Genomic DNA, 15526 nt, shown 5'->3' on the forward strand with positions numbered 1-15526 from the left:
TTCACTGGAGAATTCTACCAAACTTTCAGAGAAGAGTTAACACCACTACTACTAATGGTATTTCAGAGCATAGAAAAGGATGGAATACTCCCAAACTCATTCTATGAAGCCAGCATAACCCTGATACCAAAACCATGCAAAGACACCCCAAAAAAAGAAAATTACAGACCAATATCCCTCATGAACCTTGACACAAAAATCCTCAACAAAATTCTAGCCAATAGAATTCAACAATACATTAAAAAAATGACACCATGATCAAGTGGGATATATACCAGACATGAAGGGATGGTTCAACATTAGAAAAGCAATCAATGTAATCCATCACATAAGTAAAACAAAAGACAAGAACAACATGATCTTATCGATGGAGAAAAGGCATCTGACAAAGTCCAACACCCATTCATCATAAAAACTCTCAGCAAAATAGGAATATAAGGGAAATTCCTCAACATAATTAACGGCATTTATACAAAGCCAACAGCTAACATCATCCTAAATGGAGAGACTTTGAAAGCATTCTCCTTGAGAACAGGAACCAGACAAGTATGCCTTTTATCACCACTGTCATTCAGCAATTGTGCTGGAGGTCCTAGCCGGAGCAATTAGGCTAGAAAAAGAAATAAAGGGCATCCAGATTGGTAAGGAAGAAGTCAAAGTATCTCTATTTGCAGATGATATAGTCTTCTACATAGAAAACCCCAAGGAATCCACAAGAAAACTACTGGAACTAATAGATTTCAGCAGAGTATCCAGGATACAATATAAATTTACAAAAATCAGTTGGATTCCTCTACACCAACAAAAAGAACTTTGAAGAGGAAATCACCAAATCAATACCATTTACAATAGCCCCCAAGAAGATAAAATACTTAGGTATGAATATAACCAGAGATGTAAAAGACCTATACGACGAAAACTACAAGACACTACTGCAAGAACCCAAAAGAGACCTACATAAGTGGAAAAACATAGCTTGCGCATGGATAGGAAGACTCAACATTGTGAAAATGTCAATTCTACCCAAAGCCATCTACAGATACAATGCAATCCCGATCCAAATTCCAACGGCATTTTTTCATGAGATGGAGAACAAATCACCAACTTCATGTGGAAAGGGAAGAGGCCCCGAATAAGTAAAGCATTATTCAAGAAGAACAACAAAGTGGGAGGCCTCACACTACCTGGTTTTAGAACCTATTATACTGCCACAGTAGTCAAAACAGCCTGGTCCTGGTACAACAACAGATACATAGACCAATGGAACAGAATTGAGAATCCAGACATAAATTCATCCATCTACGAGCAACTGGTATTTGACAAAGGCCCAAGGTCCGTTAACTAGGGAAAAGACAGTCTCTTTAACAAATGGTGCTGGCATAACTGGATATCCATCTGCAAAAAACTGAAAAGACTCATAGCTCACACCATGCACAAAAACTAACTCAAAATGGATCAAAGACCTAAATATAAAATGTAAAACAATAAAGATCATGGAAGAAAAAATAGGGACAATGCTAGGAGCCTTAATACATGGCATAAACAGAATACAACCCATAAGTAACAATGCACAAACACCAGAAGAGAAACTAGATAACTGGGAGCTCCTAAAAAAATCAAACACTTAGGCTCATCAAAAGACTTCACCAAAAAAGTAAAAAGACAACCTACAGACTGGGAAAAAATTTTTGACTATGACAAATCTGATCAGTGTCTCATCTCTAAAATCTACAAGATACCGCAAAACCTCAACAACAAAAAGACAAATAATCCACTTAAAAAATGGGCAAAGGATACGAACAGGCACTTCCCCAAAGAAGATATTCAGGCAGCTAACAAGACAAATGAGGAAATGCTCATGATCATTAGCCATTAAAGAAATGCAAGTCAAAACTACAATGAGATACCATCTCACCCCACCAAGGCTAGCATTAATCCAAAAAACATAAAATAATAAATGTTGGAGAGGTTGTGGAGAGACTGGAACACTTATACACTGCTGACAGGAATGTAAAATGGTACAACCACCTTGGAAATCGATTTGGCACTTCCTTAAAAAGCAAAAAATAGAAGTACCATACGATCCAGCAATCCCACTCCTTGGAATATATCCTAGAGAAATAAGAGCCAACACGAGAATAGATATACGCACACCCATGTTCACTGCAGCACTGTTCACGATAACAAAAAGATGGAAACAACCTAGGTGCTCATCAATGGACGAATGGATAAACAAATTATGGTATCTTTCACACAATGAAATACTACGCAACAATAAAGAACAACGTTGAATCTGTGAAACATAACGTGGAGGAATCTGGAAGGCATCATGCTGAGTGAATTTAGTCAGTCGCAAAAGGACAAATATTTATAAGACCACTATTATAAGAACTCAAGAAAAGGTTTAAATACAGAAGAAAACATTCTTCGATGGTTACGAGGGTGGGGAGGGAGGGACAGGGGTATTCCCTAACTAGATAGTAGACAAGAATTATCTTAGGTGAAGGAACAGAGAACACACACTACAGGGAAAGTCAGAACAACTAGACTAAACCAAAGCTAAGAAGTTTCCTGAATACAACCAAACACTTCAAGGGACAAAGCAGCAGGGGCGAGGGTCTGGGGACCATGGTTTCATAGTACATCTAGGTCAACTGGCATAACAAAGTTTACTAAGAAAATGTTCTGCATCCTACTTTGGTGAGTGGCATCTGGGTTCTTAAAAGCTAGGGAAAGGCCATCTAAGATGCATCAATTGGTCCCAACCCACCTGGAGCAACAGAGATTGATAACTCCAAAGACACAAGGAAAGTATTAGCCCAAGAGACAAAAGTGTCATATAAACCAGAGACTCCATCAGCCTGAGATCAGAAGAACTAGGTGGCGCCTGGTTACCACCAGTGACTGCCCTGACAGGGAACACAACAGAGAGTCCCTGATGAAGCGGAGAAAAGTGGGGTGCAGAACACAAATTCTAGTAAAAAGACCAGACTTAATGGTTTAACAGAGACTGGAGGGACCCCAGAAGACCAGGCACCTGGACTCTCTGTTAGCCCAAAACTAAAACTATTTCCAAGGCCAACTCTTCAGACAAAGATTAGACTGGACTATGGGACATAAAATGATACTCGTGAAGACTGAGCTTCTTAGCTCAAGAGATACATGAGACTAAATGGGCAACTCCTGTCCAGAAGTGAGATGAGAAGGCAGAGAGGGTCAGGAGCTAGTTGAACAGACACAGGAAATCCAGGGTGGAAAGGAGGAGTATGCTGTTACAGTATAGGGAGAGCAACTAGGGTCATATAACAATTATGTATAAATTTTTGTATGAGAGACTAACTTGAATTGTAAACTTTCAATTAAAGCACAACAATAAAAAAATTTTAAAAAAGTAAGTAAACAAACATACAAAATAAAAAGAAATTTGGAAGACAGCTACCTGGCAAACCAACTGAAGAGATCCGTATTTGTGGCCATTCCAAAGAAAGGTGATGCAACAGAATAGGGAAATTATCAAACAATATCATTAATATCACACACAAGTAAAATTTTGCTGAAGATCATTCAAAAACAGTTGCAGCAGTATGTCAACACGGAACTTCCAGAAATTCAAGCTAGATTCAGAAGACGACATGGAATGAGAGATATCACTGCTGATGTCAGATGGATCTTGGCTGAAAGCAGAGAATACCAGAAAAATGTTTACCTGTGTTTTATTGACTATGCAAAGGCATTTCGACCCCATGGATCATAACAAATTATGGATAACACTGCGAAGAATGGGAATTCCAGAACACTTAATTGTGCTCCTGAGGAACCTGAACATAGACCAAGAGGTAGTCGTTGTAACAGAACAAGGGGATACTGCATGGTTTCCAATTCAGGAAAGTGTGTGTCAGGGTTGTATCCTTTTACCATACTTATTCAATCTGTATGCTGAGCAAATAATCCAAGAAGCTGGACTATATGAAGAAGAATGTGGTACCAGAATTGGTAGGTAGAAGACTCATTAACAACCTGCAATATGCAGATGACACAACCTTGCTTGCTGAAAGCAAAGAGGATTCGAAGCACTCAACTGATGAAGATCAAAGACTACAGCCTTCAGTATGGATTACACTTCGACATAAAGAAAACAAAAATCCTCACAATTGGGCCAGTAAGTGACATCATGACAAATGTAGAAAAGATTGAAGTTGTCAAGGATTTCATCTTACTTGGATCCACAATCAACGCCCATGCAAGCAGCAGTCAGGAAATCAAACAACGTATTGCATTGGGCAAATCTGTTGCAAAAGATCCCTTTAAAGTGTTGAAAAGCAAGGATGTCACTTTGAGGACTACGGTTCACCCCACCCAAGCCACGATATATTCAATCACCTTATATGTATGTGAAAGCTGGACAATGAATAAGGAAGACTGAAAAAGAATTGATGCCTTTGAATTATGGTGTTAGCGAAGAATATTGAATATACCATGGTCTGCCAGAAGAACAAACAAGTCTGCCTTGGAAGAAGTACAGCCAGAGCGCTCCTTAGAAGCGAGGACGGGAAGACTTGTCCCGCATAATTTAGGCATGTTATTAGGAGGGACCAGTCCCTGGAGAAGGACATCATGTTTGGTAAGGTAGAGGGTCAGCAAAAAAGAGGAAGATCCTTGGTGACATGGATTGACACAGTGGCTGCAACAATGGGCTCAAACACAGCAACGATTGTGAGGATGGCACAAGACCAGGCAGTGTTTCGTTCTGTTGTACACGGGATCACTATGAGTCGGAACTGACTCAACGGCACCTAACAGCGGCATAAAAACCAAAAAACCAAACCCACTGCCATCGAGTCGATTCCAACTCACAGCAACCCTACAGGACAGAGTAGAACTGCCCCATGGAGCTTACAAGGCTGAAATCTTTACTGAAGCAGACTGCTGCATCTTTCTCCCGCGGAGCTGCTGGAGTGTTTGAACCACCAACCTTTCAGTTTGCAGCTAAGTGTTTAATCCACTGTGCCACTAGGGCTCCTAAAACATACTATAGAGCCTTCACAATTAAAAGTTTGGTATTGGTATCCCAATGGAACAGAGTACACAATCCAGAAATTCCTATGGAAATTTATATATAATAAACGCAGTTCAAATCAGTGGGGAAAATAAAAAATTCAACTTTTTAGTATAAGTGGAATCTTTATAATTAAATGACTATACTAGATTTTTTCAAAATGATAACATTTGATCCACTCCTCACACCATGATAAATTCCAGAAGGATCAGGGATTTAAATGTCAACAAATGAAGCCATATAACTACTAGAAAAAAACATTCCCTGTATAACCTGGGAAAGGGGAAAACTTTCATAACCATGAGTGGTATACAAAATGGCCCCCTCGAAGATGTCCACATCCTTTTCACCAAAGAAATGATAGACAGCATGACTAGGTAAGCCAGCATTTAAAATCCTTAATCCTTATAAAAGCAAGCATGAGCATGGTATGTGTAGGAGTGGTAATTGTGCTAGTAGCAAAGCTCCTCACACAAAGTCTGCAGGGACAGACAGCAAGCGCATTCTAAGTCAGCAGAGTGGTGGAATGATCACTGAGCTAGGTGTCAAGATACTGTGGACAGTTTCGGCCCTGGAGCTGACACTCACTAGCTGTGACTTTGGGCAAGTCATTTTCCTTCTGTAGACCTCCTGGTTTCAGGACATGTAAACTAAGGATGTTCTATGATCCTGCCTAGGAAGAGCAGACCTCCTGTGGTGCCAGCTTTGCCAACATAGTCAGCTAAAGGCCTCTTTCTGTTTCTACTGTGTGTATGTGTGTGCTCGCACGTGTGTACTGACATAAATTATCTCCATCATTTAGATATCCAGGAAAATGGAACAAAAATATCTTGTGTTTAATGCTAAGAATGCATTGTATTTCTCTTTCCTCAACTTTTTTTAAGTAAGCTGAAAGTAAGCTGGATATTTTCTGGTTTTTTTCTTCCCGCAGTCCCTGGGATGAAGATTCATTGATATATCCATTTTCTTAACCCATTTTCCTTGAGGGAAGTTCCAGTCACTATGAGAGTACAAGACACTAACTTTCCAGATAATTGGAGAAGTTAGCACTCCTCTGCATTGGCCCACTTATTCCAGAAGGATTTAAGTAAGAAAATTGTCTAGTTTTATCTAAGGGAAAAATAAAAGATCTGCCTTTATGTAATAACCACCGATCTGGTTTTAGTTGTATGTCCTCTTACCCCCATGCACTGGTAGCAAAATTACAAGATACGTTATTGATAATAAACACAACCTGAAAGCTTTTTTTAATCAGATGTGGCACTTCAGAGAAAATTCTGGCCCCTTGACTAAGAACATGGATGTGTCAGTGAATGAATTTTGTCACTTACTGGTGGCTTTCCAGTTTTTCTAAGTTGGTATTGTTATCACTGTATTTCAATTAGGTTGCTTAGCCCCAGTATTTCAGGAATGGAAATTGTGATGTCAGTGGGTATAAAATCAATCTACCTGCCTCTTAGTTTATGCTTTCCCTGCCCAAAGAAAGCAATATGCAGAATGTAGCCATGTTACTTTAACGAATCAGATGGTAATTAAACAGTTGATGTTACTGCCGGGGGATGGGGGGGTGGTGATGTCCACATCCTGGTTCCTGATCTCTGGAACCTGTAAGTATGCTACACTACATGGCAAAAGACACTTTCCAAATGTAATTAAGGTTACAGACTTAAAATAGATTATCCTGGATTATCCAGGTATACCCAATCTAATCAAATAAGCCTTAAAAGCCAAGAACTTTCTCTGGCTGGAGTAAAAAAGATGCAGCAGGAGAAGTCAGAGAGATTTGAAGTGTGAGAGGGACTCAATCTGCTGCTGCTGGGGAAGGCCACATGGAAAGCATGTGGGAATATGAGCAGCCTCTAGGAGTAAAGACTGATCCCTGGCTGACAGTCAGCAATGACACAGGGACCTCAGTCGTACAACCTCAAGGAACTGAATTCAGCCAACATCCTGAATGAAATCTTCCCCTCACATCCTGCAAATAATAGCCTACTGCAGCCGACGCCTTAGTTTCAGCTTTCTGAGGCCTTAAGCAAAGGATCCAGCTGAGCTGTGCTGTGCTGTGCCCAGACATCTAAACCACAGAAGAGTGAGATAAAAAATAGGTATTGATTTAACCTGTTGAATTTGTGGTAATTTGTTATGACAGCAATAGAAGACCAATATGCCATATCTTGAAATCCAGAAGCAAAAAAGGAAAAAAAAAAAAAGATAAATGCAATACTCTAAAAATATTTTACAGGCAAAAAAACGCAATAAGCAATTTTTTAAAATATAACAAACAGGGAAAAATATTTGCAAATTAGATCACAGATGAAAGTGTTAATATCTCTAATATATAAAGAGCTTCTTAAAAGAAAACAAAAACACTGACAGTTCAACAGAATAATGAGCTAAAGATATGAACAATTTGCAGCAAAACTACACTGGAATGTCAGTTTTCACCTAATTGGAAAAATCCAAAAGCTTGTCAACATTTTCTCTTGGCAAGGCTACAGGTACACATACCTTCTCATACATTATCAGTAAGTGCAAAATGGTATAAACCCTACAGAAGAGAATTGGGCATATCTAAAAATTACATATGCAGTTACCCTTTGATCCAGAAATCCTACTTCTAGGAATCTATCCCAAAGATGTTATCCTGACCAAATGTGTGTGTGTGTGTGTGTGTGTATACACACACACATATAAAGATGAATGTACAAAGCAATTTATTACAGCACTATTTATTGTAGCAAAAGACTGAACAGAACCTAAATATCCATCAAAAGGAGACTCGATGAATACACTATGGTACATTCACATAATGGAGAACTGTGCAGCTATAAAAAAGGAAATACATACTACAATAGCATCATCATCAAGATCTATTATGAGAAAAAAAAACAAGGTGGACGAAGTGTGAAAAGTATGTTACCATTTATCTGAACACATTTTTGCTTATTTTTTTAAAATGAAGGATAAAAAATTGAATTTTTAAATGGCTATTATAGGAAGGACTAGGGGCTAGGGACCAAGGGTAGAAGCTAGACTTCTTTGAATATGTTGTTGTTGCTGTGGTGGTGGTGGTAGTACTGTGCCACTGAGTCAATTCCAACTCATAGAGACCCTATAGGACAGAGTAGAACTGCCCCATAGGGTTTCCTAGGCTGTAATCTTTATGGGAGCAGATTGTCAAGTCTTTTCTCTGGAGGAGCCATTGGTGGGTTCAAACGGCTGGCCTTTTGGTTAGCAGCCAAGCATTTAACCATTGCACCACCAGGGCCCTTTCAACTGGACTTTAGAACCAGTTAACTTTATAGAACAAAATTGGCTTTTAAAAAAAAGCAATCCTAAAAAATGAAACAAATAAAGCTAACTATGTATCTAATTGTTGGCCTAACAACACAGGGAGGAATTATTCCAAGTGACTTTGAAACAGTATTTGTAACTAAACATCCCAAATAGGTATACCCTAAGGATAAGAAGAACCTTTAACAAAATCTTAGCATCTTGACAGTAATGTTGGTATTGTGATTCTGAGAGTCACATGTGTAGTGTGGTATAAAACAAATAATTATGTTAGTTTTATTAACAACTAGGATAACATCAATGAAGTTAAATAAAAATACTGTAGACCTAAATTTGAATTTGAATTGAGAATTTCAGTATGAACTCATGATGTAGCTTATCTTGAAGAAAAAAAAAAAGCTTTATTGAAACAGTCTAGAGACAATGAAAAAGAACAGCATAGAAAAAAATACTGTATTTAGAGGGACATCAAAAGAGTCCTAAGTGAACTTGAAGGTAGAAAAAGAATAATGTTATTAAAATATTTTTAAACGTCTGAAATAACTGCTTAACCTATGTATTTAATAATGATCTGTAACTTTCTCAAGCTGGTAACATATCAGAGATTTAGAAATCACTACCAGAATTCCTTTTAGTCTAATACTATTAGCAGTAAGTAACTAAACCAGTTGCCTTTGAGGTTAGTCCAACTCATGGTGATCCCATGTGTGTCAGAGTAAAACTATGCTCCGTAGGGTTTTCGATGGCTGATTTTTCAGAAGTAGACCATCAAGATCACCAGGCCTTTCTTCCAGGGTGCCTCTGGGTGGGCTTGTACCTCCAACCTTTCAGTTTGCAGCCAAGTGGTTAACCATGTGTACCACTTTAAAAAAATTTTGTTGACATACATTGGTTTGCTCTCTTGGTCTGTTTCTCACAACTTGTGAGCAGTGGCTAAAATTCATCTAGTTCAGTAGAGATCTCAATAGAGTTCAACAGAAACTTGTCCATACATATATATGAGTATATAATCATTTTCTAAGAACAAATTAAAAAAAAAAAAAAAAAGACCGAACACTTCTTAAAGGATTATGTTTGAGGTTTTCTGAATTGTCTAAAAGATAAATATGAAGAGGTCTTGTGAACAGTTATTACTAGGTCTGTGTTCCTTTTAACTTAAAAGGCTTTATATTATAATTGCTCTGTAAATATCAGAATTTTCTGTATATTGTGCAGTGTACACAAAGAAGCCGTCAAATGGCTTATCTTGTACTTATCAACTTGTTTATTTTTATGCCTCCAAAAAGCTGTATATTTTTACAAGAGCATCTGCTACTTTGTAAATATTTTAATGGCTTCTGTTAAGTAGAGCTGTCAGTTTAACAAACAATATTATAAAAGATTTTCATTCTTCCGTGCAATTGCACATCTCAAAATGTGTTTTACCCTGAAAATCCTTTGGAGATTTTAGACTGGAAAGGATATCTCCTTTGAAGGCACAATGCCAACAAAATAATAGATAGATTTAAAGAATAATATACAAGATCACCAAGGAAATAGTGCCAGTTATTTCACAAGACAAATGTATAACAGCAATAAGTTCTCTTGGTTCACTTGTCTTCCTTTGACTCAGGCAGTCTGTTGAAATGGAGCAGCACTGGCTTTGGAGCCAGACATTCCAGGTATGAACTTTGGTTCTTTTACCACTTAATAGATACTGGTCTAGAACAAGCCAATTAACCTCTTTGACCCTCAGTTTCTGTATCTACAAATAGGGTAATGATACCTACCTTATAGGATCATTATGAGGATTAGAAATAGAATATATATAAAGGGCCTAACTCAGTAAAGGTAACAATTATTATTCTGTTTTACCTACGTAGCAACCAAGAGTCTCCCAGTCATTCTCTAGTCTTTGTCCTTTACACTTTTATTCACCCAGCTTATCTCTTCCCTTTTTTTATCTACTTCATAGACTTCAAAGTGAGAAAATATTCTAGAGATGATCTAATTTAGCACTTTTGTTGAACAAATGAGGAAACAGAAGCTCACAGACATTAAATGATTTTTCCAGGATCACAGATAGTTAAAAAGCAGGGATCAGAATCCTGGTCTCCTGGGTTTTTCACTGTTTTTCTTCTTGCTGTTAAATGGGATTTGCTAAGACCTGGGTCTGGAGGAACACGTGTAAGATAGGAGAGTGGAAAAAATAGTGGGAAAGCGTGACGGAGACTGGAGAAACCCCAAGAGTATGGCCCCCGGACACTGTTTTAGCTCAGTAATGAAGTCACTCCTGAGGTTCACCCTTCATCCAAAGATTAGACAAGCCCATAAAACAAAACAAGATTAATGCGGCAAAACAGCCCAGGAGCAAGGACTAGAAGGCAGGAGGAGAAAAGACAGCTCGTAATAGGAACTCAAAGTTGAGAAGGGTGTTGACATGTCATGGGACTGTTAACCAGTGTCATGAAACAATATGTGTACTAACTGTATAATGAGAAGCTAGTTTGTTCTGTAAACCTGTTAAAAAAAAATAGTGGGAGAGACAAGAAAAAGATTAAAGCAAAAAGTGGGGGTGGGGGAGCTTTTCCCTTTTTTCTAGAGTAGGGCCCAACATACTTTTTTAAAGGACCAGGAAGTAAATATTTTAGGTTATGTGGGTCATATGGTCTCTGTTGCAAGTACTCAACTCTGACACTGTAGCACAAAATCAGCTTTAGACAATATATAAATGAATGAGCATGGCTGTGTTCCAATAAAACTTTATTTGGACGCTGAAATTTGAATTTCATATAATTTTCACATGTCTCAAAATATTCTTTTATTTCATCCATTTAAAATGTAAAAATCGGTCTAGGATCTTGTGCTATACAAAACCAGGTGGAGGGTTGGATATGGACTATGCATTGTTTGATGATGATCCCTGTTCTAGAGCAAACCCAATGCTTATAGGTGCATAAGCTTGAAGATAAATGGAACAGATGTTTGGCACTAATGTCATGGAAACAATAGAGAGTGATGGGGACTGGGATAAACTAGAATGTGCCTATTCCACTATAATGGGCAGAAGCCACTCTTGTCTAGCAGATTGCTGCTCTAAGGAAATGGAGACCAAATGCTGCCAAATTTTCTGATTTTCTTTTAAAGCCAGAATTCCAGAATTTTCTATTAAATCTCCCAATTTTTAAATGTTCTTAAGTAACTCAAACTAATTTTTTAAGTACTATAGGTCAAACAGAAACCCTGGTGGCGCACTGGTTAAGAGCTATGGCTGCTAACCAAAAGGTTAGCAGTTCAAATTCACCAGCCACTCCTTGGAAACTCTATGGGGCAGTTCTACTCTGACCTATAGGGTTGCTATGAGTCGGATGATGGCAATGGGTTTTGTACAGGTCAAACATCTGTAAGTTGAATTTGGCATATGGGCTAACAGTTTAAAACCTCTGTTCTAGGAGGAACACAAAACAAAATTCCAGGTAATTCCTGCTTTCTAGCAAGCACGTGAATTTCCCCAATTAAGGATCTTTTAGCCCACACCCTTACCCTATCTGCCAATGGAACACAAAACTGCAATTATAAAGTAATAGGTCGCTCAGGCTATAACCACTTCCTACTCCACCTTCTGCCCCACTCCTGCCCAAATTCTGACTTTCTGTAGTTTGCTAGTTTAAGACCTTATGTTTTGTTGATTAGGTGTCTCCAAAGTACTAGTTATGCCTAGAACCTTCCCTGGAATTAAATAAGGTTAATATTATCTTTTAAAATAAAACCACAATATTACAAGTATAATCTAAGACTTAAAATAATGTCAGAATAAAGAGGCCACTAAATTCTATTCTAATTGTTCTTCTCTTCTACAGACATTTCCCAAAATTCCAAGCATAGTAAATCACTTCTACCATAGATCTCACTTTCCTTTTACAATCAAGAAAATGTGATTTAAGGGTAGTTACAAGTACAAAGAACCCAAAACAAGTCCTATAGTATATTTCCAAGAATTTTTCCTCTCTCTTTCTGTGTTGTTACTATTTATTTCCTCTGTCCTCTCTCCCTACCCTACTGTCAAACTGTAAACTCAAGAACAGTGATTAAGTCTTCTTCATTTGATATCTCCCAATCAAAGTAATTTGCAGAGAGTAAACTCTTAATAAATGTTTGCTTATACGAATGAACAACCAAACCCAACTTTCACATTTGAAAATGGTACCATCTAAGGACTCCAACAGACTGAGATTCCTACATTTTAGCTTCTGTACATTTTCATGAATAGCAAGCATACAAATAGAGCATGTAATGATATTCTGGAAAGTAAGTATGCTTATAGAAGCACTGCTACAAATACGTTTTCATCCTTAAGATAGTACTAACAGATCTGTAGGCAGAATTTATTACAGAAAATTGTACAGATACTATCTGTATCTTGTAATGGAATATGAAAGGAAAGTCAATTAACAGCAGGAACTGGAAAAAGGACTCAAAGTGAGTATACAATAATCTTTTGTCTGCCAAGGAAGAAACATTAGGTCTTTACAGTTGCTACTCTGATATAATTGGGCAATGCAGGAGACCCAGGTTCAATTCCCGGCCAATGAACCTTAAGCATAGCCACCACTTGTCTGCCAGTGGAAGCTTATGTGTTGTCATGATTCTGAGCAGGTTTCAGCAGTGTCCAGACTAAGACAAACTAGGAAGAAAGGGCTGGCAATCTACTTCTGAAAAATCAGCCAATGCAAATCCTATGGATCATAATGGTTCAAATCCACAACTGATCATGAGGATGACAGAGGACTGGGCAGCATTTCATTCCATTGTGTATAGGGTCGCCATGAGTCAGGGACCAACTTGATGGCAGCTAACTACAACAAAAACACTATAAATGGGCGTGTTATCAATGAATTTTTTAAATCTGAACTTGAAAACATTCATTATTCAGTTATCAAACTCTCCTGACTGAGCCAAGTGTAAGAATGACAGAAGTCATAGGGGACTGTGACTAAGATTTCCATTGTGTGAAACATAGAAAATTGACAAAAAAAAAAATAAAGAAAAAAGTTCCATTGAGATATGTGAAAGTTTTTCTGTAATCCTGCTTATGAGTTAGCAGAAATTGTATTTATAGTTGACTCGTATCTTAATCATTTTTTAACAGAACTCCTGGGGCCCTTGGACAGAGGGGATATGCTAAATGAAGCTTTTCTTGGTCTATCATTAGCACCTGAAGGGGAAGACACATTTCCAGATAACCTTCCTCCCTCTGGTTCAATCCACAGACATATTATTCAACAAAGAACACTGAATGGCTCTTCTAATAGGTAAGATATGTTGAATTAAGAAAACTGTTCCATAAAGGGAAGTATTTAACATTTCATATTAAACAATTTTATTATCCCCTGTTTAAATGTAAGCTAATAGTTAAGCAAGAATTATTTCAAAATGTCAAGAAAAAAAATGTCCATTTTCTTATAGCTAATACTTTGTAGTAGTTAGCTCATACAAGAGCAGACATGGTGGAAGCAGAAGGGAATGTACACAGAAAATTGTTAGAATGAATGCTACTCTGGACCAAAATGAAATTACTATACCATATTGAATTCTAGTCATATTCAATTGTTAAAATTTAGGATCATTAGATTACCTTGAATAAGCATTAATTTTTACAATATGTAGTTCTGGCTTTGATTTGCATGATTGTACATCTTTAATGTCAGCTTCCATTAGTTTTTGAAATCTGATAAATAAAATTTAAATATCTATTCAGCTTGCCACATTGTATTACTGTGAATATAAACAGAAAGAATTAAGTATGAAATTAAAAAAAAAAACACTACAGTGTTTTAGTATCATAGTGTTATTTATAATGATAATCATAATGTTAATTATCATGATAAATGCTCTCAAGGAAGAGTCCACAAACTTTTCGTGTCAAGGGCCGGATAGCCGATATTTTAGGTTTTGCAGGCCATATGGTTTCTGTAACAACTACTCTGCTATTGCAGTGTGAACACAGCCACAGACAACACATAAATGAATGAGAATAGCTGTGTTTCAATAAAACCTTATTTAGAAAAACAGGAAGCAGTGGGCTAGATTTGGCCCCTGGTCTGTAATTTATAACCCTTGCTCTTGAGGATCTCAACTATATGCAATAATTATGAAGAGGCTATATTTTTATATTCATATGTATCAATTATACATACCAAATTCATTGCCATCAAGAGTAGAACTACTCCATAGGGTTTCCAAAGAGTGGCTTGTAGATTCACACTGCTGACCTTTTGGTTAGCAGCTGAGCTCTTAACCACTGTGCCACCAGGGCTCCTCAATTACACATACACACTTTTAATATCCTTGAGAAAAATGCCTCAAACTTCATAAATTAACAGTAAATAAAAGTGGGGTAGGACTTGCAGGTATGGCAGAGTTTAGAGGTCAACAAATCCTCTCCCCAAGAAACAATTATAAAATGAGACACTAACAACCATTTCAGGGCTCTGGAAATCAAACAAAGGCAAACAACAAATTCAGAAACTTTCTTTCCTGAAAAACTGCTGAACTTTTAGTGTTCTGTGTTCTTGCCTGGGGCTGTTCCTATCTCACCACCACTGCCACCACCTGCAACTCTTATGCTGAGGGCATAATTTTCATGTAGTTTCATTTTTCCTTCATGACATATTGTTATGGAGGAAGTAGTGGGAGATGGAAACATAGGAAGCCACTATTATTTTGACAATTAACTGGAAGTCCTGCCTCTTACTTTTTTAAAAAAACAATTTTACTCCAAGGCCTCCACGAGACTGAGTCCAGTACAGCTAGATGGTGCCCGCCTACCACCACTGACTGCTCTGACTAGGATCAAAATAGAGGGTCCTGGACAGAGCTGGAAAAGGATGTAGAACAAAATTCTAACTCACAAAAAAAAGACCAGATTTACTGGCCTGACAGACCGGAGAAACCCCGAGAGTATGGCCCCCAGACACCCTTTTAGCTAAGTGGTGAAGTCACTCCTAAAGTTCACCGTTCAGCCAGAGACTGGATAGCCTCGTAAAACAAAACGGGACTGGTGAGGCACAGCAGTCCAGGGACAAGGACTAGAAGGCTGGAGGGGACAGGAAAGCTGGTGATAGGGAACCCAAGGTTGAGAAGGGACAATGTTGACATGTCGTGGGGTTGTTAACCATTGTCATAGGGCAATATGTG

General features: G+C 37.9%; 1 protein-coding gene across 1 annotated transcript in view; it reads left to right on the forward strand.

Moving 5' to 3' along the window:
* WDPCP (WD repeat containing planar cell polarity effector) overlaps positions 1-15526 on the forward strand; it is a 294162-nt gene that overhangs the window by 251096 nt on the left and 27540 nt on the right. The window contains exon 17 of the mRNA XM_012555700.2: positions 13479-13641. Coding sequence (XP_012411154.2) covers positions 13479-13641 — 163 coding nt within the window. The remainder of the gene's footprint in view (positions 1-13478; positions 13642-15526) is intronic.

Source organism: Trichechus manatus, unplaced genomic scaffold (assembly GCF_000243295.1).
Source record: "Trichechus manatus latirostris isolate Lorelei unplaced genomic scaffold, TriManLat1.0 scaffold00004, whole genome shotgun sequence".
NCBI classification, from domain to species: domain Eukaryota; kingdom Metazoa; phylum Chordata; class Mammalia; order Sirenia; family Trichechidae; genus Trichechus; species Trichechus manatus.